We start from the raw sequence: 26,546 nt of genomic DNA, 5'->3' as shown, positions 1-26,546 counted from the left end.
GACGAGACCACAGCATCACTTGCGTTAAGCACAGTTATTAATATTAAAATGAACTTGAGAAATGAAGCTACGGGTAAAAATTAAATGGTTCACAACAGCTACAAAACAGTCACCCCTAAATACAATAAAATGCATGACACAAAGCACTGACACTTTCCTCCCGACTCAGAATACGGTTGAACAGAACCCTGGAACTAAAAAGATGAGTTTTCAATAAAAGTTGTGTCAGAGGGTACAAAGGTCGAGGTCCAGACTGAGGTCTGAGCCCTACCTCTGACAATCTACAGCTAAAACAAAAAGGGGAATTTGCTTGTGTAATACCATGTAAAGCTGCAATTACACTGGTGCATCTGTACATCAACCAAGCCAAGCATAAGACTGGACTAAAGCCAGTACTCAGCAGGCAGCACAAAAGCAGCTGTTAAATGCGGTAAAGATGTAAGTATATTTTTTACATATTAGTATATAGACCGTTTTAAAGGCTAAGTCTAGTAGCTGTCGTAATCCTTCTTGTCCTTCTTGCCTTCTCCCTCGAAGCTATCGGTCCCCTCACTGTTGTCACGTCGACGCTTGCGGGTGTTGCGAATGTTGAAACGGGAGTTCATCTGTGGCAGCGGGTCCATACCCAACACCTTATGGATCTGCCGGAATGCAAGCAGCCTGAGAGCAAACTGCACAGATACAAAGGGAACACAGTTACGTATGAGACAATACTTTTCTATACTGCCCACCTGTCATAGTCCATAATCTATGTGTATCCTTAACCACAGAATAATACATTAGTCCATTTAACTGTGGACTTTGTGAATGAACTGCTTTATAAATTCAAATATTGAGGCTCATTTAGAGAAACTCACAACCAGGGATCTCACTGAGTTTATTTTTTCTAAAGCTTTGATAATAATTACTTGTTCAACAGTGTGCTCACCACCGTCTAACACCATTTCAACCTCATCACTTCAAGTTGTAAATTTTACCTGAGCACTTGAGGTAATGTCCTCTCTCTGCTGCTCTCCCAAAGTGATCAGGGTATCAAGAGGATTCTTTTCACAAGGATCGCCCAATCCTGGACCACCTGTTGAAAAACACAATCAGGAGCATTAAGATGCGAGGATTGAGTGCACGTTTCCGCTGGATCTACATTGTGATGTTGCAGTCACTGTTTCATAAGGTTTAACTGGCTCACTTTTAAAGACAGGTTTTCTTTTCAATTGCATCATTTCAGTGACGAGAAAATATGTCAAAATATTTATGTCACCTGTGTTAAGAACTATACTTCAATACCAAGAATTGTGAAAATGTGTTAGTTAATTCTTGTACTGTGTCAGCACAGATATGAACACCCACAGTGATTAAAAGCATCCGATGACTAATCTGATCTAATCCAGGACACGCTTCAGTGCAGTATGTTTGGCTCACACACCCACGGTTTAATGAATACACTGCACTACTCATTTAAAATCTCTTTAGGCAAAACACAGTGTTTTGGAGCAACTGACTGCCGCAGGCTCGCTACAACTACCATAAATTGAGTGTTCCTCACACTGCTGCATATTAAAATATATCAGTGTTTTACAATTTACAAATATATTTAATTTCCCATAAGGTACCGATAAAGGAAACTGATTACATAAAGTGCATGCAGTGAATGTAATGGAGAGAAGTGTGTCTTTAACCTGCTCAATTACAGACAGTACAGTAAGCTCCTTTCCACTCAAATGTTTCTCCACAAATCAGTTAATCACTCAGTTTATTGTAAACTGAGAAAATGTGACTTACCAGGGAGTAAAATCCCAGAAGAAATACATTCAAAAACCCGTCTGAGGGCATCGCCCGGGCTTAGAGGTGCAGAGGCGCTGCTGATGGCCTTCTCAACCAGCAGCTCCAAGGCCTGGAAACAATTGATTTTAACTCAGAAATTAGATGGCATGCTGTCTGGCAAACACAACTTCACTTTTGAAATGCATTACTATTAAGCACACAGAGCAGTCGTGTGTAGATTTCCACATTATAAAGAGCCGCTAAGGAAATCAGAGCACTTCTGGTGCGTATTACACCCGTCTCATTTTTCTTCATTCTCTTAAGTGTCCCAGTGGGGGAGGGAGGGGGAATACTCACCCATCCTGGAAAGGCTGACCAGGTAGGAACTCGCTGACAGAGGTCTCTCAGGATTCTTATGACGATCACGCAGGACTGAAGTCCGTTGGCTCTAGCCTTTTGGTGTAATAAAGTTAGTTAACGTAGTGATCGAGAATGACAAGAGATGGGACCAAAAGAGTGAATCAACCCTGTCACAGAGGTCCAATTACTACTGTGCATAATGGAAGCTTGTGTATGGTTTGAAATGTCTATTAGCCATAACAGTTTGCAATCAGCTGCCATTCCCAGTAGTCTTGTACCTCTTAGTTAGTAAGGGAGTTCAAAGTTTGCAAGATGCACAAGAAAGGGTTTTCCTTGCCATCTTCTAAACCCTGACCCCAGATTTATTCAGGTATCTCACAAACAGGTACTTCAAAGTACAAGAGTCCACCTGAAAAGGACAGTATAGGGACTGAAAGAGCAAAGGAAATCTGCTTTCACTCTGCCTGTGCTTTTGCTCTGTTAGCATCACAGTTAACCCAGATGTTCCTTTTTTCTCTCAATCCCCATTCTACAAAAATATATCAAATAAAAACACAATACAAACGTTCAACATGAAAGCACTTCTTGATGACACAATTATGTGCAAAGTTATTCTGCAGCCTTATGGAATTACATGTAACAAATGTAGTACTTAAGACAATTGAAAAGGAGAAGACAAGGATGCCATGTGTGCTACGGTAATTTAACATGAGAACGGCTAGAGAAAACGCAATTTTCCATCAATACAAAGCAGTGGACATTAACCCGATCTTTTTCATGAATAAGGCATCCTTGAATATTTCTTTTGCTCTATGAATTTGTTTTCAATTATACCAGGTGATTATCCAAATTAAAGTAAAAATGAAAACCAAATGGATAAGACATAAATAAATGAATAAATAAATCAAGCATCTCATAAGGCTACAATAAGAAAGTAAAATGATGTTCCGAACCTGGAACCACTTAGCGTGGCGCAGAGCAGCCAGAGCGTCAAGGCATTTTTGCCTGTCCAAGACGTCCGCTGGGTCTTTCACCATACACGAGGTTACATCTAAAAATGGATTTGAATTGTCAAAAAGGGTGATGAGGAACGGGTGTTTGACCAGGTCAGTGAGACTGGCAAGAACAAACACATTGCCACACATACCAGGTGTTTCTTTCCTAGGAACAACGTACCGTTTATTGCTTACCATTGGAATTTTCAAAAGGAAAAAAGGAACTAAGGCTCCGCACAAACCAACGCACCGTCCCTTACAAACCTAGATGGATCTATATGCACAACAACAGATGTCATGGTAAGTTATAAAGGGGTTTGTATCTGCTGACTGAACACTGTAGAGGAGAAAGGCTTATTATGTGTAAAATATTTGAGCTAAATTTATTCTTTTTTTTAAGCCAATAACAATTTTATCAGGTAATTGTACACTCAGTATTTTCTTTAACATTATATTCCCTGACTTAAAATTTTCTTTCCTCACGTATTGGGTCCAATGCGTAGTGATTATTAGCATGAGCATGGTACAGAGAAAGAAAAGGACGGATCAATAGTGGGGTGTGGTTATGGCTTCTCGGCTGCGACCTGATAAAAGTGGCATGTCAATGGTAGGTGTGGCAAAGTTTTTGGGATGGTGAGAAAACCTTGGTCAAAAATCCTTCCGGAGCTGTTGGGCAACTACTGATCCTCTGATGGGAGACGGTTATTTGTTTTTGTTCAAAGAAGTGTGTGGGGGGGGGGGGGCTTTTGCTGGGCTTGTAAAATGTTGCTATTGATTGATGGAGGCAGCGATGTGTGCTGGAGAAGAGAAAAATATGAAAGCTCCCAGCAAACAAAAGGGGTTAGGACATCACTGCATGCATACCTAGCATCAGAAGAAAAGGAATAAGACCCCGATGGCTGTACCTGGGTCCAAACAAAGAGCTTCCTCTGTCACAGCCTTATTACCTGAACTTTAACAATACTCCCCTAAGAATCATTTGAAGAAGTCCAATTACGAAACGATATCCTGAGCATTTCCATTGTCAATGAAAACAATGGGGCATGATAGGGGATTTCTTTTTTAGAGCGAGTCTAATTTGAGAATGAGTCCACAATGAGGCCAATTTGGAATGCCATGTGTGAAGAAGATGTCGGGTCTACTCAGGGGAGCACTTGAGAACAGGGACCTCAGCATGGTGAACTGTTCACCACTACACAAAAGGAAGATTTGTTTCCTGTGGGAAAATGTCATCCAGTTTCCTCTCCCTGGCTATACGGGATTCTGCTCTGTGCCTCAGGGCCAAATCTTGATTTGACAAACTTGCACAACTCCAGCATTTGCAGTAAATCTGGACAACTTGCAAAACAAGAGTCGACGTCTATTGTTTTTCCCTCCTTGTTTGAAATCAATTGAGACAGGATATGACGGCAACAATGTGTCCCCCACAAATGATTTAAGAATTAAACTGAAACAGAATCCCCCGGAACACAGGAAACAATTGTATCTCATCTGGGAGTAACTAGACTTAACACAATGCAAACACTGATCATGCTTTGTTTAAAAGGATAAAGAGCATCTGAGTGGCCATAGTTACAGAGCAAAAAAAGCCTAAGAGCAACACTGCTGGCACTTCTTCCATCTGTCTGGTGTTCCACATTAAGTGCTCAGCCCCGTGTCATGAGAATGGACATTAGAAAACGTTTGTCTCCCACGAACTAACATCCCATACCAGTAAATCAGAAATCAAATCACTCAAAAAAAGGGTTGCAGCTTTTTTGATACGATACACAATAGACCCACTGGAGAGAACGTTCACAATGAAGTGGTAACAGACATTTCCAGGTCAGGTGATGAGCTTCTTGACAGAAGGTTTAAGCACTTGCTTGAATGACATTAGACATGTCAAACACACCAGAGTTAGGAGAGCAAATAGCCAATCTGCTTTAAACCCAAATTTTCTGTCAGACTTTGAAGTGCCAGCAGGATTCTGCTCTTCAGGGTCTCAACCAACATACTGAAACTGATTTCATAGGGGGGTAGCAGAGAGTGAGAGACAAGAAAAGAGGTGCGAGGGGAAGGCCCGTGATAGATTTCCCAACCTCCATCCTGGCCAGTTTCCTCTCGAATGACAGGTGACGTCAGTGTGATTGTCACTTGCATCTGAGGGTCGGCAGAGGATGTCAGGATGATTGCTGCTTCCTGGACAGATCCCTTGACCTCATACTTTTCTGGTGTTACAATCTGGGAAGAAATACCAATAGCATGTTCAATCATGCATGCAACTTGTAGAACTTTGCTGGTTCCATCTTTACGTTGATCAAGAAAGTAAAAGTATAGAGAAATAACGGTTCAATGGTTTTTCTTTCAAAATGAAAATGTATAAGTTGAACAGATTAAGTGTGACATGTAGATGAGATGAAGACAGTACTGTTAGCTGTTTGGGTAGGTGCTCCACAATGCTGGCGATGAGGCTTTTGGTGGGCTTCTCGGAACAGAGCAGGACTAGGTTAACATTCTGGTCTCCACGAAGAAGCAGACCTTTGGCCAGGACTCCGACCCTCATAACTCCCTTTAGGGCTCTGGGTAGTTAAACAAGGAAAACAGGAAAGTGAGGGGGGGAAAGGGAGACATTGCAAATCTCACTGTGCGTCCCCTCCTACAGTATATGCAGTATTGGAACAACAGTGTGTGTTCTGAGTGTGTCAGTTAAACCTCAAATCATTTATTAAATGTATGCAGCTAATAATGTGAAATGTTCAATCAGCTTTACCTGTCTTTAGGAGCTTCTTTCTTCTCTTTTTCCTCTTCAGTGCCCTTTTCCTGGTCAGTGATGATGTCTGAGACCAGTTTAAGAGCGCGTTCAGTGATTGACACAATCTTTTGGATAGCCTGGAGCTCATCCTCTGAGGGGTAGATGGCAGCGTGCTTGGTCATGACATAGCGGTCATCTGAAGAATCAGGACGACGTGGCGGCTGAAAGACAAGAAGTAGGGTTTGATGAGTTTGGCCATGTGATCAACGACACATTATTGGGTACGCCTGCCATGATGGACCGTCAAGAACAGGTGCAATCGAAACAGAACAGTTAACTATGCCCATTTTAGCTGAAATAAGACATCTGTCAACTGTCTGAGGCATTACTGAGACAGATGGTAGCGAAGCCAAAGACCTGGGCTCAATTCTTAGAAAAGATTTGATTAGAGTTCAACACTGTTTGAGCACTGGAAGGCTGTTGACTTCATCTAAACATGTAACCGAAACTTTCATGATCACATCAGCTGTCGACCTGCCCGCGTTTGCAAACCAATCCCCCACCAGAGACTAAGAGAGGTAAACATTTACATTCAATTTACAATGTAGTTAGGCTTTTCTTAAACAGTTAGGAATGAACCAGAAGATGGCACTATGAAATTTTATGATGACAAAAATGAAGTCATGGTTTGTCTTCTGCTACATCTGTATTATAAATATCTCTATTAAGTCCAAGGTGACTTCAACAATGATGTTTACAGTTTGTCCTACTTACGCTGTGGTTCTTCTGGTGAGTAATGCAGTTGGGATATGCTTGACACTAAAACTAAGCTCTTGTTTGTCAATTATGGTTGAAAGCAAAGCATTGTGCTGTGTGTATTATAAGGTGTATAAGCCTACCACAGGACCCTGGGGTTGCGGGCCAGGCATGCCAGGTCGGACTCCCAGCAGACCAGGAGGACCGGGGGGCCCCGCGGGATACGATCCATCAGGCATGCGGCGCCGGTCATCCCAATGATGCTGCTCTTCCTCCATGCGTCTCCAGTACATGTCTTCTTCATAACGCCTGAAAAAAAGATGTGTCCAGGTTTGAGAACAGCTTTAGATATTTCATTGGAATTTCAAGCATAGAATCAAACATAAAAAAACAAAAACAGCCTTGTGCAAACAATAGGACATCTTAGTATGAGTGAAGTGTGTGAACTTTAGAGGTTACAGTACCTCATCTCCATTCTCCAACGCTCCTCCTCCTCTCTCCTTCTCCAGTACTCTTCTTTCTGCATCTGCTTTCTCATCTTTTCTTCCTGGATCTTCCTTGCCCGGATGCTGGGCTTTACCTCCACCTGCAGGTCAGGATTCACCTTTTTCTACAAAAACAAAACACCATATTTAAGAATGCAATATAGTAACACACCTTTCTTCCACCACCATTATTGGTCCAGGGATCAGTATCAAAATAACTTTATATGCTGTGTAATGGGGCATTGAACACAAATTATATTAAATGCCCAAGTTTAACGCAATTGATAATGGGGATGAAAGGCGCAGACACACTTTCACCTCTCTTCTCTCTAAGAAATTCATGGGGGCGTAGCACAAGATCATCAGTGAAACATGTGGTTATGTTACGACTGTATGTTATGACTAATCGTGGCATTCACTGCTGGTTTGTTGCAGATCTCGACAGGATACACAGAGGCTTAACCAGGTATTTGAATGTGGTTTGCGGAATAAAAGGATCAGCAGGTACAGTTGTGAGTTGCTGTGCCCTAAATCACAAACCTCTAAAACCTTGGGCTTGGAAGACCGACCTAAAATGTAAGACATTTCTGTCTCTTTTGTTTTTAATCTTTCCTTGTGTTTTTCCCTGGGACCCACTTTCATTCTGGAACACTTCACTATTACAGGTTCTAATAGATCCTTAAATGATGTGAAAAGTGTGAAAATAAAAAGTCTACAACAAACCTTGTACTGCAGACGATGTCGCCGACCCTTCAGATGCATCTCCTTAGCATTTGGGTCATTAAAACTACATTCACACAGCTTGCAGTGGAAGCGAATGACTTTTCCTTCATCGTTTCGCACCTACAAAAACATTTCAGAGGTTACAGTCAAGTAACCAATGTGTTTTTCATTGGTGTGCTGGTTCTAGGTCATGCAAGGGGTCAAGCCTACCTCCTCTACATAATCATGTCCGACAGGCTGGACATCACTCTGCAGGGCAGCCAGGGCCGATGTGGACAGAGAATCTGATGCTTCCGCCTTGGCATCCTGAGCACTTAAGGAGGGTGCGACCAGTTTGGATGCCTCTGCCTTAATGTCATCCATCTTCACTGTGGTCTGTAATTTATTCCCCCCTGCAGTGGGGGGAGAGAGAGAGAGAGAGAGAGAGAGAGGGACAGGTTACTATACGATACACAGCCTGACAAGTACTGCAGCAGACCTGAGAATATCTACTAACCAACAAAATTGATCTTGGGGGTGTTGATTTTCTTCACAGCTGCAGTGGCGTTGGCAGCAGAGGGGTTGTTGGTTACTAGGTTCTTCACACTAGACACACCACTGCTCACTATACTGACTGGCTTTAGATAGGGGGAGCTGGAGGCCGCGGAGGAGGAGGAGGCGGCTGCGGACAGAGAGGTGGTGGTGATGGAGCTGCCCAGGGCGGAGTTTGCCGTCTTGCTGGGTGCAGCAGTGGTGGAGGACGACGTCTGAGTGACCATGCTTGGTTCTGTAGAGGGGATGGGCTTGCCAAGTTTGGTATGAAGCTTTACAACCTGGAAGAAGGACAGAGACCACAGGGAAACTTTTAAATAGGTTTGATTTCCGGAACCAAGGACACTTGCCTTTACATATTGGGACAGGCTTGTATTTGTGCACTTAACAAAAACAAAGGATTTCCAAACCAACCAAGCCCCTTAACCATGACCCAATCAGAAATGGATCTCTTATGTCCATGCTTATCCATACCTTTTGGTGTTTAGCGCCCCTGATGTGGGCAGCATAGGCGTCGGTGCCAGTGCAGGAAACATCACAAAGTTCACAGCGGAGTTGATTCTGAGCGCTGCGTGCCGAGACTCCGCCACTGCCACTGCTGCTGCAGCTACTGCTCTGAGAAACCTTCAGGGCTGCTTCCTTCTTCTTGTGTTTCTGGCCTTCCAAATGCTCTTTGTACGTCTTTACGTTCAGAAAGAAACGACTATTACAATCTGTATCTTTTGGGAAATTGCTTCATTGCAATCTTTCTGTGATTTAAGCATGAACATGACAACTTTTAAATGTATTTAGAGATGACAATTGATGGGCAATTAATGCAGAAATGCAGGTAATACCAAAGTGTACAGTAACCTTTCCTTGCCAGCCACAACATGAACGTAAACTCACCTGGGGGCCGGCACAGCTGATCTTACAGACGTCACAATAGTGGATCTGAGGGGGTTTGGGCGGCTGCTTAGGCCGGAGCTGTTTACTCTGAAAGGGAGGTTTCTTGGTGAAGGTGTTTCCTGTCCATGCTGCTGTTGCAGCAACAGCTGCCACTGCCTGTTTTTGTTGCTGTTGCTGCTGGTAGTAGCTGGAGGCTGCTGAATACACAGCTGCTTCATAGCCGGAGTATGAGGTACCTGGGGGAGAAGACGCAGGACTCACAATAACTGCACAAAATGACATTGATATTTATCCAATGATGGATTCTATTAAACCAGTAAACACAACTTGCATTACCTGTCCTTGTTTGTCAACAAGCACATTCTGTCACATGCACACACAACATACAATAAGATTTCTTCTTTTATTGCCATTATCTATGGAGGGGCATACTGAATGTGGGCCCCCATTCTACACTATGTAGTTCCATTTTGGCCTCATGATAAATGGTAGAAAGATTAGATTATAAACACCACAGGCATGCTTAGAGCATGGATTCTGATCAAAAGTAGCGTGGCACTACATTTCTGAGCAGATTACCCTGGTGTATGACGAAGTGCCTTTATCTATGATAGTCTTCTGTGAGCCATCAAACACTTGTGACATACATCTCAATAATAAGCTCCCTGTAGATGCTGTATAAGCTCCATGCAAATCACGACCATCACAATAGGATGCAACCAGGGTAACCTTATAGGCTGGTGAAGCTGTGGAGTGTGCACAGAGCACTTATAGTGATGAACTACCATAGTAGAGTTCTGAAATGGAAAGACAAATTTCATAGTTCCAGAATCAGGAGAGAAAGGTACACAAAGCGTCCTGGTGTGCACAGACCATCATCTGAAACAGTTATGGTACTAGTCAAGTACTCCTCAAAGCTTACCAGAGTAGGTGACAGCATTGGTGCTGTAGGTGGGGCTCTGGGAGTAAGAAGGGACAACAGAAGCAGCAGCAGCCACAGGCTGGACAGTGGAGGTCACAGGGTAGATGGAAAATGTAGACGCGGCTGGACTGGGGGCAGCTGGTTTAATTACAGTCACTTGTCGTGTTTGCTGGGTCTGGGTGTAAGATGTCACCCCCTGACCGTATCCTGGTTTGGGGGCTAGACCACAGAAGTTTGGATTTAAAGGTCAGTAACACACACAATAGAAACTGCTATCTTTATCAGTTTTCCATAAAAATGATGACATGACCATTCCAAAAGTGTATGATGAGAGCAAAAGGTACCTTGCACCCTTTACCATTAGTCTGAAGCATAAACTGCATACCTGTCTGGTAGTACGACTCTGCCACGCTGGGTTGTGGCTGAGCCGCAGCTACAGCTGCTGTTGCAGTGGGCTGTTGGTAATACTGTTTAGTGTCATAAGCTACCGCCGGGGCTGTGGACCGAACATAAGAGTAGGAGTCCTGCGAACCAGACAAAAAAAAAGTATATTTAGTAACTTGAGATAAGAAAAAACATTTTCATTAAAAGTTTACCTTGAATTCAACCAAACACTTTTCCGGTTTTAAACACAAATAAGGCAGGAAGAATCAAATGTGATGACTTCCAAACTGTTGCTGAAAACTACACATTCATTAGAGCTGCTCCCTTTCTGCTGATTGAAATCTTCTGTTACAAGTTAAAGCAGCTGTGTTTCAAACGAGCATGTGGCAGGGAATTGCAGTGTACCTGGTAGTTCTGAGAGGTGACCGGTGGTGGAGGTGGAGGGACTTCAGGCTGGCGTTGAGCGTACCCATAGTCTGCGGCAGTATGCGTTGGCTGGTATGCGCCATAGGCCGCAGCATTAGCAGCAGCAACAGCAACAGGAGCAGGCCTGCCTACAGCTACTGTTGCTGCGGTGGGAGCGTAGGCAGCAGCTACTTGGTGGGCAGCCACAGGCGCTTGATGGACTGTGTAACTGGCCACTGTAGTGGGATGGGTGTAGGCTACTCCGGCAGCTGGTTGCTGACTGGTAGGGCAGGACAGGAGAGAAGAGTCAAAGGTTGTAGGGGCTCCTTGAGAATTTAGAGGGCTGGTGGTGAAGCATAACTGAACATGGCATGAAAACATGATCTGACTGAAATTGATTTAAGGGGCACAACACAATTCTATGATGCATTTTGGACATTCTGAAAGTTTACAGCACATTCTGATGTAAGCTCAATTCTGTGACCAATCCCACAATTTCTATGAATTTCTTCTTTGGCACAGGGTAAGAACAAATCTGTCTATATGCAGAGATGACGAACGAGGCACATTGAATTTAAGCAGCAAATCCAAAAGGGCGCTCTTTTCTTAGATTCTCTCAACATCACCACCTGGATGGGGATGTTTAACAATCTCAATACAACTTCATTGACGAGTTTTTCTCTGGTATGGCGTTGAGAAAAACTGCTGATTGGCGGCTGATTGAATTGATTGAATAAAGAGGAGAATAGGTTACACACTGAAGGAAATACTCAAATATTTGTGTATATTATTCCACTTCTGCAACAAAAAGTAAGAACATCTCAGAGTTAGGATTTTATTTCCCCCATTGTGGAACTTGCTGTCGCTGCGCCCGACTTGAGAGTGCAGTGAGGACCAAATTAAATTGTGCTAACGAAACAGAGCTGTGTTTTTCCTTTTTGAGTGGTTTTACATATCCAGCAAATGCAATATGCGTCGGTACACAATACTAAATTTCCCAAGTGAAGCGTACTTGGTTGGTGTACTCAGTGAGATCAAATGCGTGTGTTATTTTGGGACAGGAATCAGATCGCAGGACAGGACAAATGATGTAGGTTTAATATGGGAAATGATTTCCATGTTACCAAAGCATATGTGTAACAAGGGAAATGAATAATCAAAACACAGAAATTTGAGCACACATAAACAAATCAAATTGTTTGTCAGAAATTGCCTTCATATTCCTTTTCTCTCTTAAACTGGTATCAGATTTAGAAATCCAATGAGTGGAAGGAACATTTATGAAACCGAGCACAATCCCAAAAGCCAGAGCGCCACGCAAAAACGATCATCATTCAACTATAAATACAACTTGAGAATCATAAACTAAACTCCTACAACTACACTAATCAATAAATCACACTATTACATTTGAGATATGAGATGGTGTCAATAAACAGGTTGAATTTTAGAATTTCAGTGAGTTGCATTGGGTGTTGTGTATAAAAAAAACCCTGCATGAAATTGAAAAAAAAAAGCATGTATTTGAATGTAAATACCTTTTTAAAAGCGTGTTTTTCTTCAATTCAATACTCAGGTCAGTAATATTCTTAGTAATAAGGTTACAGTAGCTTTAACAAACAGAAAACTCTCCATCATTTTGTAGTAATTATGACTAAATAGTGCCCCCCACTGACAGTTAGGTGAATTAGGACGAATTAGAAATTGAGACTAAAGAGCTGCTGCCTAAGAAATCGACTCAGGTTGGCCTCGACATGTTCACCTATCAAAATCTTCATCCACATCTGCACACAGCTGCCATCTGGCCCTTCAAAGAGACCCAGCTCATCTGACCATCTGCGTCGGTTTGTTTGTTTGTTCTGTCTCATTTCACTGCATCCTGGATGACCATTGGCATTTTAGCACCCTTTTACGAGACCATTTCAGCTTCACGGCGCTCACTTGACGTATTAATACCGTATAAGAGTGAACGCGGTTAGCTGGTCGCCACTCTGACAGCTCATTAGTATCGCTTAGCTGGTGGGCACTGCTAGCACTGCAGCAGCAAAGTTAGCTTCCCCTCCCCCAGCGTCAACAATAGCAGCGCTGTGAAGCACACAGTGAGTGCGCTATGGAGCCAATTTACACTGAAACAACATTGGAGCACACTTTGTGTTCTTGTGACAGTATCCTTACCCGTATTGTGCTGCAGCACCGTGTGTAAAACCAAAGTAATTACCGGTAGCCATTTTGGCATCTTCACCGAGCCGGCTGGGCACTGCGGAGGACACACACACACACAGATCAGCGCTAAGCTAACGGCTAGCATCCGCACCAAGGACAAACATTATGGTGTATACAGGTGTTTACCGGGAACAAGGCTGTATTAATGAAGCTCGGGCTACGATGAGCTTTTTTGTTTTGACATTGTACTTACCATAGGTGAAGGAAACCACAGGACATATGGGAATCATTGGCTCCGTCTGCTCGTACAGCGTCCGAACATTAAAGCAGCTTATATATATCGCAACTCCACCCGGAAATGTCGCTGTAGCGCATGCGCAGTAGAGTCCAGTTACGCTCTTATTAATTTCTGGGAATAAACATTAGCTGATATATGTTGAATTCGGTTCCGTTTAATTCATTGTTACAATATTTACACACACACACACACACACACACATATATATATATATTATATTCTATTATATTATATTATTTAACGTATATATATATATACGTTAAATAATATAATAATATTTACATTTTCCACAAGGTATACAGTTATTCTATTAAAATACATATAGTGATATTGTACATACTCTACTCTATATATTAATTTGATTAAATGGATAAGCTCTTCGTTTTTTATTGTGATTCTGATACAGACAATGACTAATTTCATTGGACAAAATATTCTGGAGAATTTGACTTTTTTTAAGCTCAAATGGAGTGTGTTTTATCTATAGCTTCAGGAATCATCATCTTTATAGTATGTTGTGTAGGGATTTTCTGTAAATCCCTACACAACAGTAAGTATGTTGTGTAGGGATTTTCTGGTGTGATTTTAAAAGAGAAGGGGACAAATGGAAGTAATGACCTTTGAGAAGCTGCACAAAACCCACATCAATCTTGAATCGTCACAATTCTCACATAGGAAACAACAAATAAGTGGTCTGCACACATCTTAGGTCTCACAGCAGAGCTTTGGGATTATGATTAAATAATGGGAGCATAGGTGACCAACGTAATTTCCCCTATGGTCATTAATAAAGTTGATCCTATCCAATCTCATTCTAATGTCGCTGTGCAGCATTTGTTCAGAATCAAGGCTGAGTATTATTACAACACATTTCAATAACATATTGTCATGGCCCTGCCTTCTTTTTTTAATCTAAGTACACTATTTCTATGTTGCCATCAGGATTTCAGGACTCCTGTAAGAATGTGTGACCTCACATCATCACATCCCATAGGTCCCAGTTAACATTTCTTTTTTGTTTCTCCCTCTCTGAGGGATGTTTATCTGATGTAGGGGTATACTATTACCTGGTTAAATGAATGCAAAAGTAGCGCAATTCTGCCCCCTATTGGAACAACGGCATTATAGAACACTGGTTTGACGATAGACCTGCAGAAAACAATGCAGAATGCACTCAGACTGTTATCATGGTGATTCCTGTCGTCATTCTATTATTATATGCTGTGTTGCAGTAATAAAATAACCTGGTTGTCTGTGGTGTGGAGAAGCGACAGCAGTGTAGATGCATCTTGACACCTTCACTTGGTCACATATATTGTATGTGCAACTTTGTGTGTGTGTGTGTGTGTGTGTGTGTGCGTGTGTGCGTGTGTGCGTGTGTGCGTGTGTGCGTGTGTGCGTGTGTGTGTTGGGATTAACGTTGCTGAAGCCACAGTTACACACATACGCACAGGGTAAATGGAGGCACAACAGACTATATTTATTAAATAAAGACCAGAGTGAGCGTGAGGGAGCACAAACCTGAATGATATTCAGATAAGTATTGGACACTGTTTTGCTGGTGAACATCAAAGACTTCAATTTGATGCGGGCATTGAGGCGACTCCCAAGTTCTAGACAGACGTTTTGGAATGACTTGGAATGACAAGGAGCTCAGGCTTTAATAAGTTGAGCTAAAGGTAAATTGAATTGATGAGTTCATCTTTGATCATTTTCAAGAAAATGAAATGTCTGACTTTGCTGCCTTCAGCATCTTCTGAAAACCACAGCGTCACAACAAGTTACAGAGACAGTAGTGCCCTGGGTTGTTAATATGATGTAGCATAATGAGTCAAAAGAGTTTAAAAAACATGATTTATTATCTAGTTTCATTGCGAGCACACAGAAAAGTTGCATATATATTTCTTTCTATGAGTAACGTGAATTGGACTGTAGGGCTTTACTCGTACACATTTCCTTGAGCTGGCTTCTTCTTTTTGAAGGTCATCAGTGCAAGGTATACCAATGCCAAGAGGAGGATGCTGATGAATATGAAAAGAATACCAGTCCAGGGCCCTGGAGGGAGAGCCTTCATCACGCCAAGGCTCTCTCCTGGCAGCATATTGCTCATACTGAGCATGAGCCCCAGAGCCCAGCCTACAGAGGAGCCTCCTACCTGTGAAAACACAAATGGAGATGTCCTGAAATCACACATGGCAATTTCAAAGCAGACAATAGAACTGCAGTTGTCACAGGTTGCCTGTACAAAACGCTTGATCTCAGATGAATGAAGACTTGGTTTTTACATGAACCCTAACTCTGCTCACCTTTCTCTGAAAAGTAACGCGAGGAAAGGAGCGCTCATTAAAGCCGTAGCCCTTTGTCAGGAGGACTTGGATGAAAGTGGCCGAAGCACAGATATTCTTCAAGTGTTTCACCTGCTGCTTTGTCTTTGCATACATCTGGATGGAAAGAGTTGAATTTTTAAACAAATTTCCATATCAGCCTTGTGTAATCATGTTTTGATGTCGCTGATACCGCATAAACATTATTGTGATCATTTGATTTAGGAACAGATGAGATAGATCACCTCAGGGATGGTCATGTTGCAGACAAGTTGAGTTGCCTCTCTCATTCTATCAGGGGACATTAACGGGATGCCTGTGAGTTGGTCCAGATAGTTGTAAGTGAAGTAAAATGCTGAGAAAGCCTGCGGAGAGAAGAAAGTGATGTTTTATTTTCGATGCTGGACCGTGACAGTGACTTATGACTCATTTCTGTGTGAGTGTTTTTGCAAATTTAGATGAACTCCATGATTTTGTCCACAATGTTCTTGTTTTCTCATTTGTTATGGTAAAATATTTTACAATGGTTTAGTATGTTGCAACAAGTTGGCAGCTGCTGAGTCCACCAATCCTCACCATATAACTTCCTGTCACATTGGGCTGGAAGACTCCATTAAAGGAACATTTGGTGAAAGAGCAGTTGTCGAAGGAGAACATTTCTGAAATGTTGCCCAGGCAGTACTGGTACTCTCCTGTGCCTACAAGCGTTACAGACATCTGGGGGTCAAACGATGCTTTGTAAATGTTGGTGCACGGTGAATCGAACACGTCCTTCCCCAGCGTGATGGAGACGTTGAACTGTGCTGGGTAGCAGGGGTGCATCAACTGGGGCCCCACACCTTGAGTCTGAAATAGGCAAAAGAGATGTTAGTGGTAGAAATGGTGTAGAGAAAACACCTTTATGTGTAACAGAAAATAAGATTAGATCAATCATAAGAAGAACATTATACATACAGGTGGTGAAATCAAAAGTACTACCACTTTTCTACCATTATTCTGACATAAATGTACCATAATTAGGTGAGCCAGCAATTTCTTCAGGACTTGGCCCATGCCGTAGCAAAGGAAGCTCTGCGTGTACAGGTTGTAGACTCGTCCATAAAGGTTTAGCTGCATGTTGTTGCCCTTGTCCTCCACATGTTCTGATGTCTCAAAAGTGATCTGAGTGGAAGCGCCTCCTAAATCCATAGCACCAACCGACTCCCTGTCTGGATTCATCCATCGCCCAACAAAACCGTACTGAGAGGCGAAAGGGACATGTCAAGAGATAAGGAATTACATAAATACATAAATATTTCAGCATCCATACATATTAAAAAGACAAGAGAGGGGACTTCAGAGATGAGGTAGAATGAGGAAACGTATGTCTCCTTCTGCACCATTAGATCACATGCCAATATGATGCATGTGTGTTCTATAGTGAGACAGTGAGACGTCACCTTAATCAAGTTTTCAAGTAAGTAGTTGACTGTAACCCAGCCATACGCGCCTTCCTCCTGCCCACTCAGTATGGCTGCCGAGCTGAAGTTGAAAGGATAAGACCGCAATTTCTTGCCCACTTCCCTCAGTATCTCTTCCGATTCTGTGTGATTGACCATGCTATGAAGAGTGGGTAGAATTGAAAGGGAATAGATTTAGGTAAAAGCAAGATTACATCAATTTTAATGCATTTATGCATCCATAATTAATGTGGGATTTGGTAAGAAATCTTCCTCTGACCTCAGAAGCCTCATCCCTGCAGTAGCTCCCAGATATAGTGGGGTTTGGTGATGTCTGGATTTGGGAATGTCCTTTATGGCATGTTCCAAACAAGGCTCCAGACTTCGAGCTGCACCCCCACGACTGCCTGCATAGCTGGATATTCCTCCACCTTGACAGAAAAGTGAAAGTATAGCTTGCTGAGCACAGTACTCATCTTGACCTTCCCCAAAAACTGGCTTCCCTGTCTGAAAGGAAGAACAACCCACAGAGCTGTTGCCTTTGGTTTGTGTTTCTGGGGCAACCATCTCTCAAAAAACAAATGATTCAAAGAAACAAGTGGAACCTCTAGTCAAGATGACCTAAACTGATACACAATATAGGAACCAAACCCTTGCACAAGTCTGGACACGACCTCAACAAAATACCAACACATGCATTTTTAAATACCACCATATTGTGGAAGTGAGAGTGGGCATGTCCTAATTACCACCAAGATTCTTTGGAAAAAAGACATGACCTCCCAGTAAGCCTCACCAATGAAATACATGCATCCGCATTAAACCCCATCAAGGTACGAACCTTCAACCACACTGGGGACATCTTGTTCCCCAGTCAAACCCTTTAAAAGTCGTGATCTAGCAACTTATTCTTTCCAGCTCACCTTCCACATGGCACTGGCTATGTTGGGTGACGACGCCTGTGCCATTCTGCTTATCAGCCGGCCATTTGTAGATGTACATGGAGGTGTGGGATGAGCCTGCGTCAATAACGATTCCATACTGAAACATGGATAGTTTGGATTGTCAGAAACAAAGTACCAGGACATGAAGACAGAATTTTAAAGCATCCTAATATAAAGGATGTTGATAAAATATTGTCCCAAACACATTCAATATTTAATAAAAATGTAATGAAGCATTTTATGTCTCATGGTCAAGCTTTAAATGATCTTGAACTGTTTCCCTATTCAAGTTTTCCCCCTATATCACAAATGGCTCAATGAATAAAAGCTCATACAAAGACAAGAAAATCCCTACAATAGATCAATAAATCATATCTATCATCACCTGCCCATGTCAGAACAAGAATCTGAATCTTTTGAGGAGGAGCAGTTTCATCGCCATTGTGCTTGTGTCTGAATTGATGAAACTTTTGTGTTGCTTGTCCTTTTTGTGTCAGGATGTGGTTTGCAGAAGACACTGCCCTGCACTCAGCCTCCTTTTTTGGTAAACTTAAACTACTGCTTTACACCATGACTGTTACCACAAACGGCGACGTAATGATTTTAACAAAATAATACGGCAGGTGTTCCCTGTCTATGATGCCACTGAACAAGAGAAATGGGAACTTCAAAGCATCAAGTTCCTATTGTTCCGTGGGTAAAGGCGAGATATGGTAGGATAAGATCAATCGCAATAGCCATTTCAAAATATTTTTTAAGTGCATGTTTGATTAATAAAAGGGAAGCAAAAGAATTAAAGAAAATCCTAAATGGAAGTACACAACATCTTCTATCTCTCATTCTTTCTTTCGCACTCCTTGCGTATCTCACTCTCTTCCTTTTTCCTTACTTCTTCTTCTGCCTTTTCACCTTTGAAATGTGAGATAAGAAACTCATGTTTGCACATTTCAATTCATATTTCAGTCTAAACGTCATTTCCGCGTTTGATTCAGCAACATAAACTAAAAAAACACATTTAATTACCATGTTTTCGGGAGGCTTCATCACTTCTATAGTTGTAGGCACCAGTAATATAATGCCGACTACAGACAGTGCCAGAAGCGCAGCTGCAGGGATGCGGGGAGACTTCAGAAGACTCATTCTGGTTCGATCCTTCCTCCGCCTCTGTGTAAAAGCGCACAAGGAGCCTCTGATCAAACCCGACTAAATAAAGGGCGTAGACAATAGACTCTGCAGACATGGGCACGGTGACTACTTTTGTTGTATCAAGTGTGTCTCCACCCACCAATAGTCAAGCATACAGTAATTCATAGAGTGTTACTCATACCGAGACATGCCGCAGCTCTCAGGCAGCGCAGTCATCTCACATCACCTCATCTAGTGCAGCAAGCAACTCTTCATTTCAACCGCAAATGGATCCAATCCGCTGAAAAATATTAAATCGTGTGTTCAGATGAAATGGACTAATTGACCAAAATGACGGTTTACTAGATTTAGACACTAGACTTATTAGTTTATAATGACAATAATAATAAACTCCATTCTGGATAGTGCATTACAAAAGCATTGCAATCCATTTTTGTTTTCAGTGCATCACTCTTGTCTTCTGAAGGGAATTGTACAAAATCATTTGAATAGATATATCAAAATTCATATTATTTGATTATGAAATCTGTTCTGATGGCAGCAATTGTCCGTCATGGATGTGCCGAAGCAAGTGGGAAGAAGTATAGACAACACATACAACGATGTTTTGCAGTTCTACAGGACATGCATAAGTGCTATAAAAAATAGTCAAATTACAACAGTAATGCATTTAAAACTTGTGTTCTGGGACATTTGATGTACATCTTTCAAGTGTGACGGCTCTTGCTTTGGGCCTTGGAGTGAGAATGTGTGTGCTTTACATTTCAGCTCTGCACTCACAGCTGCTACACCTGTTTTGTTATCTCCAACTGTAATTTGAGATAGGATTATTTATTTTGCATAGCGAACTGCTTACATGCACAAGGTTTCTCCATCTTTGAGCAGTTGCATCTCCAACAGAAATATGAAGAGTTGACGAAACACAACTAATGCAGCCAATCAGGTGTAAAGCAGGGAGTGACTGAACCGGCTTGTTTGCTATGTAGCTTTTGTTCCCCTGCCGGTTTCATTCATACCTTTTATTTCACTATTTCCTCCTCCTGTTTTGTTTGTATTGCAAATACTGTACACTTTCCTCTGTATATGTATTTTTGGCTTTATTTTTCATGTTATCTCTTTTTGTAGCTACAGTCAACATAATAATGATACTGGCATTAACGCTTTAAAACCAGTAGAGGGCGATATACTCTTGTTTCTGAACAGCAGTTTCACTAGCACAGTGCATAGGTCAGATAAACAAAAGCTGGTGCAAATACTGGCTAAATTAATCAAATGATTCGTCTTGACAAGAAAGCCTGAGGGATTTTCAGGAAAGATATACGATAGTAGTAAGCAACGAACCTACAAAGACAAGGTAGCATAATAATAAAGCATAGCATAATAAATGTGCTGTCCTGGTGATGTCCACTGAATGATACCAACAGTGTGCAACTTCACAGAACGTTATACAAGCAGCAACCGCTCACACAAATGAAAGGGCTACATGTAATGTGTGCAATTTAATCATTATACACAGTGTGTGCATTACACATTCATTATACAGTAATATACAATAAATGAAGTTGTGCACGAGAGAGCTGGTATAATTTACTTGATAGTCTGATTTGGTGCACACTTCAGTCACATGAAGTCATAATGATCAGTACAACACTGAGACAGTTCATAAATGAATGATCAACATCAGCTGCCCAAAATCTAACTAAAACAATTTGAGAGAGATAGAGAGAGAGAGAGAGAGAGAGAGAGAGAGAGAGTGTGTGTGTGTGTGTGTGTGTGTGTGTGTGTGTGTGTGTGTGTGTGTGTGTGTGTGTGTGTGTGTGTGTGTTTGTGTGTGTGTAGAGAGAGAGAGAGAGAGAGAGAGAGAGCGAGAGAGAGAGAGTGTGCACCAAATTGTATGTAGATGACACTTTAGCTTGAGGTGGGGGGTATTCACAGTGGTTGGTGGGGTGGGGGGTCTGATTGCCCGAACAGAACTTTGGGGGTGACACAAATGGCAGTGAGGTGAAGAGGTCGGCGACATAATTCCGAGATGAACATATAAATCAGAAGTGTCCAGGCCCAGAGGTCCAACCAGCCACCTGATGTGTCCTCTCCAAACACTGGCTCCTCCCTTAAGAGTAGGCACACTGTAAAAACATTTGTGGGTTTTGTAGGATTCTTTTATTTGACGATTTTTGGCCCTCATATTAAGTTACATTGAGGGAATAGGAGGCCCTGCTTTGGTGAAATAACAATATCATTGGTTGGGTATACATTAGATCATTTATGGTTAACAAGGTAATATCAGTGTTAATAAGGTCACATCAATAGCAACATTGAGTGATACACTGTTTAGACATTTATTTTCTAAACACAATTTCTGGTATTGCTTTTATTTTTTCCAATAAAAGTTGAAATGAGTATCTTGGATGGATTTATTCTGCACTTGCCAACTGTTGACATCAAATGAAACAGGATGAAAGCAGGGAGCAAAGGAATGAGGGTGATTGCTGAATAAGAAGGAAGAGTTTGACTGTTACCAACTCACTACACCACCATGTGCAGAATTTCCCTGGGTGCTCATCGATGCAGGATGTGAGTGAACTCCAAGTGAGGTGTTGATTGTGTTGGTTACAGTGTGACTGCATCCTGAGACCAGAGCAATTAACGTTGTCTTTGGCAAGTATTGAGAATGGAAGACATAGCATTGCAGAACATAGATCAAAAGCTTGTCTCTGTAAATGCAGATTGTGTGACTCTTTATGTAAGGCTTTTCTTGATATCAATTTGCCATGTTTGTGTTGAATGGGTGGCAGTAAGATTATTTAGTTTGTAAAAAAACAAAAACTATCATAATTAAAAGTGAATAGATTTCCCATTAGAATCCACATTTTTTGCAGTGTAGATCAGGCCCTTAGAACTTCCACAGGCTGACCCTACATGCTGGAGACCCAGGGCACCCAGAGGGCATTCACACCTTGTTAAGTTTTACAACTGGTGCATTTGTCGGTCCCAGGCTTCTATTGCCCTTGTGACTCAGTCCCTGCTTTGAAGTGACCTCCATCGACTAAGGTGATTGAGAAATTTAGGGTGAAAATTTTCTCTGATGAATGTGAATGCAGCACACCTTGGGGGTGTGCATATGGCCTGGTGGAGAACAAAGAGCTCGGATTTAGATGACATTAACATCAGAGGCAATTAAGGGTTAATGTACATAGCATTAATTAAATTAAAATGACATGGAAGGGGAGATTAACTGCAGTAAATTGTACAAATGCAGGTATTGTAGCTCCACACATCCAGAGCTGTGCAGCAGTTTGGCTTTGTAGCTGAGAACTCCATTTACTTCATGTACATATTTAAGGTGAAGTTTTCTTTTTGTGCATGTCCACAGAACCTAGTTACAGTTACAGCCTGCACAGATTGCTTCACCTTTGTTTGGACAGAATTCTTTCACCTTGTACCTGTGCACGGCAGGCTGCTGTAAACTGCATGAAGGAATGCCTACCGAGGTGATTAAAGGAGCAGAAAGCAGGTGATATTTAAGAGTGGGGGGTTATTTGGTATGTGAAGACGGACTTCTCAAAATGGGGTGGGTGGGGGGTTGAAATCCCAGCCGTGTTAGGAGGTGAAAGTATGAGGCTCCAACCAAGGATGAGGCTCCTGTAATCCAGTAGCACATTGCCATCCTTTTACATGGCCTACTGTTATTTGTGTCAGCCACTCATCACTCACACATACTGCAGTCAGGAATGGTATCCTGGTCAATTTGGCCCCCTGCAAAAAAAAGCGAGCCTATTGAGAGGAGCTCCACTGAAGGATTCAGGGGTGATCCTGACAAGGATCAGATTCCCTCCTCTACCTCGTTCTGGAAATGGTAGGAACATTCCTCTTGTGTGAAAGGAAAAAAATAACTTATAATATGCTATAATTGTGGTATTTTTTTGAAGGGTTGGAGGGCAAGGGTAGGAGGTAGATGGGAGGTACCTGAAACAGTGTTGTACCCACCTTTTCAATATGAATGACTTTTCTTGTCAGGTCTGAATGCAGGATTAAATCTTTTGAGCACACCCACTTTGTAGAAGCTGAATGTGAAATAAAGGCTGCTATTGTGTGACCAGGGCTCTCCCCCAGGGCCCTCGCAGCTCACCAGCCTTCCCAGCCAACTCACACACTCTCTCAACCCTGAACTGGCAATTAGATGGTCAAATCAAAACCCTGGCACTCAGGACTAATTGTTTCTAACGGGCCATTGTAAAGGGTCATGTTGTTTCCCATTCAAGGCAGCCTCCCTGCCTCCTTGTGTGTCAGATAGGGGAGGGCATCAGTCCACCCGGGAGATAAGCCACTGGCTTTTTTAATGCCCCAAAGTAGACTTAATTTTCACCTTCCTTTCACGGTTCAGGTGCACTTGTGTATTGAGGTGGTCAGAATTTGCACCGGGTGGGTTGGCCTGGCGGATACAGTACCTCACAGGATGTCATTCATCGGCAGCTTCCGGAATGTGTTAGAAAGGGCGTGCATGTATAGTGTGGGGATTTCAACACTGTCCTACATTTTCCCCCCAGTTTCTGACATTTTTTGGCTCAAACAACTGTCGGACCTGAAATGCATGTCTTTTCTTAAACTGATTTAATGATGGTGCTACAACATTTACTTTGTATTTTATACTATGCTGTAATTATTATTATCAGAGCAATATTGTCCCTTTATTAACTTTGATGATGATAATGATGATGAATGAGTTTTGTGTTACACTTCACATTATTCAGCTATAACTTTTTTATTTGCAGTGTTCTTCGGTTGCAGACATATGCAATATGTTGGTCCATCTGCTGCTCTTTCTAAAGTTAATACTGAGGATCTATTTCAGTCAAATGACAATGAAGTTTCCTACTTACATTCTACCTTTTAACTGTAGCCTTGGCTCAAGGATGGGTTAAATATTTTATTAAATAAATTAGTCTTTGGCAAGGTTATGGTTTGGGTCAACATCATTTTCCACTAACACAAACAAACATAAAATAAATAAACATCCTACGTTTAGCCATAACAATGCAGTCCCTGGCATGGTATGTCAATATATGCAACTGTACTATACTAACAATAACAATATTCATGCTGTATTCTTCCATGAATATGCAGATGCAATGCAGTGCTGTGGCAGAAACAACATCTTCCACAGCTGCACCGGCCCTCCCACAGTAGCAGACACAGTTTTCCCAGTCAAATATGCATACATTGAGTTTACATATCTGTCCCCCTGCCCCCCAGGTTCCCTTTCAGAAAATTGTATGACATCATGGAGTTCTTATTATCATAATAATAATAATAATAAGAATAATAATAATAATAATAATAATAATAATAATAATAATAATAGAAGTAGTAGTAATAGTAATAGTAGTAGTAATAATACAGTTGTAGTAGTAATTAAGTAAATACGGTAGTAATTATTCCTAATTTAGTTATTATCATTTGAAGTCTTAGTAGTAGTAGCTGCAGCAGTAGTAGTTTATGTTTTTGTACCTGTTTTTAGGCATGTGTTTTGTGGCATAGCTACAGTTTGTATTTCTAACATAAAATTTGTAGACTATTACACTGTAGAATCTCTCATTGGAGAACAGTGAAATGAATCCTGGTTTTGATATTGGATGACATGGTACAGTTAGGGGTGCTCCCTCATTTTGTCCAACCCCCATGTTGTCTGGGATCCAATCAGCATAACAGTCATAACTCTATTTTGAAATCCAGTATATTGTATTTCCCTCCGCAACTTCAAACATCCATTACAGGTTACAAGTATGTCTCATACAGCTTGTAAAAGACAATTTGTCATGGGGGGTGGTGTGTGTGAGTGTGTGTGTGTGTGTGTGTGTGTGTGTGGGGGGGGGGGGTAATGATTGACAGCCAGAGACCTCCCCACCCTCACCAGCAGCCCCCCTTCCATGCTCTGAACCCCTATGTCTCCTGCTCAGCTTGTCAGCCCGAGAGAGAGAGAGAAGAAGGGGACGGGGCTGGAGTGGTGAAGTGAGGTATAGGCAGACATTTTCTCAGGAATGCTGGGAGCTATCACAAGTGACATGTAACCGTATCCGCTGTCAGATCTCAGGCTTTATCTCTGCACCGCTGTTGACTACTCCTTCATCTGCTGATGCCTCCCATCTGAACCTGAGTGCCTTGATGGGAACTCATCATCCTGCCTGCTTCACAGCAAGAACATTTTGCTCAGGACATTTAGACGAATAAACATTTGTAAGCCCCCCTGGGTTGCATTGCAATTGTCTTCACTGGTGGTTCTCAAAGTCTGGGGACATTCAGGGCCCTTGAGAGGCCTGCCAGGGGTCTCAAATAGATCAGAAATATTTGGAAATATTCAGAAATAGAAGTATTGTTTGTTTATAATGCACACGTCTATGTGTAACCTAAAATATATGAGAAAACCATTTAGTTCTAAAACACTTGCTGGCTGACATTTTAACCTCAAAAGCTTAATTTAATTACAGTGTAATTAAAAGCAATTATCATATTTGCTGCATAATAGTGTGCTAATACCTCCACTGCTGTTATCCCGTTAGTTTGTGCCCCAACTGAGTGGGATAATGGCGTTATTCCAAACAGATTTAAGTCATCAGAATTCCATTGAACCAACCAACATCAAACGCCGTTATCAGGGAAAGCAAAGCTACAGGCCAATAAGTGAGACGCATCCTTGTGAAAGCACTAACGCCTTGCTGTTATGGCCTAACAGAGATAATTAATGGATGATACCGGAGTGCAGTTCACACTAACTATCACTATAGTGTGTTTGTATTTTAAACCCACTTCGGCACTTGCAGCCCCACTGAAGGGTCCTGTAGTGACTTGCTTGGGGCTCCGTCAGTGAACAGAAACAAGAGACGCACTTATGTTTTTTTTAAAGAGTTTAAGTGCTGTCTTTGAAAGTGTCCTATTACACTGCTCCCTCCGAGACCACCTACCCCCGCCCCTGCAAAGGTAAATCACTTATTCCCATGACTCAATACAGAATGTTGGTCCATTGTCCAATTTCAGCAATTTAGCACATTTTCAGCAGTAATAACCTTGTAAACGCCACAAACACACACACACACACACACACACACACACACACACACACACACACACACACACCTGTGCACAAAGAAACAGGAAACATTCAGGACACATATGATAGAATTTAATTATAATGTTTTTACTTTGTTGTTGTGAATTCTGCTCTGCAACAATCCTGAATATCATTGATCGCAGCAGAAACATACATTTTTCGTGTCTTGACCCCAACACCGCC

At 41.9% G+C, this 26,546-nt stretch overlaps 2 protein-coding genes across 3 annotated transcripts; both read right to left on the bottom strand.

Moving 5' to 3' along the window:
- Nucleotides 1–162: 162 nt before the first annotated feature.
- On the bottom strand, nucleotides 163–13,456 carry zfr (zinc finger RNA binding protein). 2 transcript variants are annotated; one of them, XM_076149386.1, is made up of 20 exons: nucleotides 13,361–13,456; nucleotides 13,120–13,201; nucleotides 10,945–11,224; nucleotides 10,541–10,679; nucleotides 10,156–10,374; nucleotides 9,234–9,469; nucleotides 8,820–9,026; nucleotides 8,311–8,626; nucleotides 8,025–8,206; nucleotides 7,815–7,934; nucleotides 7,071–7,216; nucleotides 6,750–6,915; nucleotides 5,869–6,071; nucleotides 5,527–5,677; nucleotides 5,198–5,339; nucleotides 3,075–3,172; nucleotides 2,119–2,214; nucleotides 1,780–1,891; nucleotides 978–1,075; nucleotides 163–671 (listed from the first exon to the last, which is right to left on the bottom strand). In XM_076149386.1, the coding sequence occupies exons 1-20, from the start codon at nucleotides 13,395–13,397 to the stop codon at nucleotides 489–491; spliced, it is 3,213 nt and encodes a 1,070-aa protein (XP_076005501.1). In that variant the 5' UTR covers nucleotides 13,398–13,456; the 3' UTR covers nucleotides 163–488. The 2 variants fall into 2 exon arrangements, with proteins under 2 accessions (XP_076005501.1, XP_076005502.1); XM_076149387.1 differs by lacking the exons at nucleotides 163–671; nucleotides 978–1,075; nucleotides 1,780–1,891; nucleotides 3,075–3,172.
- Nucleotides 13,457–14,919: 1,463 nt separating this feature from the next.
- On the bottom strand, nucleotides 14,920–19,322 carry LOC143000213 (ectonucleoside triphosphate diphosphohydrolase 2-like). The gene is made up of 9 exons (XM_076149467.1): nucleotides 19,136–19,322; nucleotides 18,092–18,209; nucleotides 17,449–17,599; nucleotides 17,169–17,328; nucleotides 16,741–16,968; nucleotides 16,306–16,575; nucleotides 15,975–16,094; nucleotides 15,712–15,846; nucleotides 14,920–15,560 (listed from the first exon to the last, which is right to left on the bottom strand). Exons 1-9 carry the CDS (start codon nucleotides 19,250–19,252, stop codon nucleotides 15,345–15,347), a joined length of 1,515 nt encoding a protein of 504 aa, XP_076005582.1. The 5' UTR covers nucleotides 19,253–19,322; the 3' UTR covers nucleotides 14,920–15,344.
- Nucleotides 19,323–26,546: the final 7,224 nt, after the last annotated feature.

The sequence above is a fragment of the Genypterus blacodes genome, unplaced genomic scaffold (assembly GCF_046128005.1).
Source record: "Genypterus blacodes isolate CSIRO-AG114 ecotype Tasmania unplaced genomic scaffold, CSIRO-AGI_Gbla_v1 ptg000045l_1, whole genome shotgun sequence".
NCBI classification, from domain to species: domain Eukaryota; kingdom Metazoa; phylum Chordata; class Actinopteri; order Ophidiiformes; family Ophidiidae; genus Genypterus; species Genypterus blacodes.
This window is presented reverse-complemented; position numbering and strand designations above follow the sequence as displayed.

Excerpts from the sequence above, each read along its gene's own strand:
- zfr (XM_076149386.1), bottom strand. The coding sequence starts at position 13,397 with ATGATTCCCATATGTCCTGTGGTTTCCTTCACCTATG. Across the intron at positions 13,202-13,360 it reads TGTGGTTTCCTTCACCTATG|TGCCCAGCCGGCTCGGTGAA; the intron begins GTAAGTACAATG and ends TGTCCTCCGCAG. Across the intron at positions 8,207-8,310 it reads CCCCAAGATCAATTTTGTTG|GGGGGAATAAATTACAGACC; the intron begins GTTAGTAGATAT and ends CCCCCACTGCAG.
- LOC143000213 (XM_076149467.1), bottom strand. The coding sequence starts at position 19,252 with ATGAGTCTTCTGAAGTCTCCCCGCATCCCTGCAGCTGCGCTTCTGGCA. Across the intron at positions 16,969-17,168 it reads TACTTGAAAACTTGATTAAG|TACGGTTTTGTTGGGCGATG; the intron begins GTGACGTCTCAC and ends TTCGCCTCTCAG. Across the intron at positions 15,847-15,974 it reads GCAACATGACCATCCCTGAG|ATGTATGCAAAGACAAAGCA; the intron begins GTGATCTATCTC and ends CTTTCCATCCAG.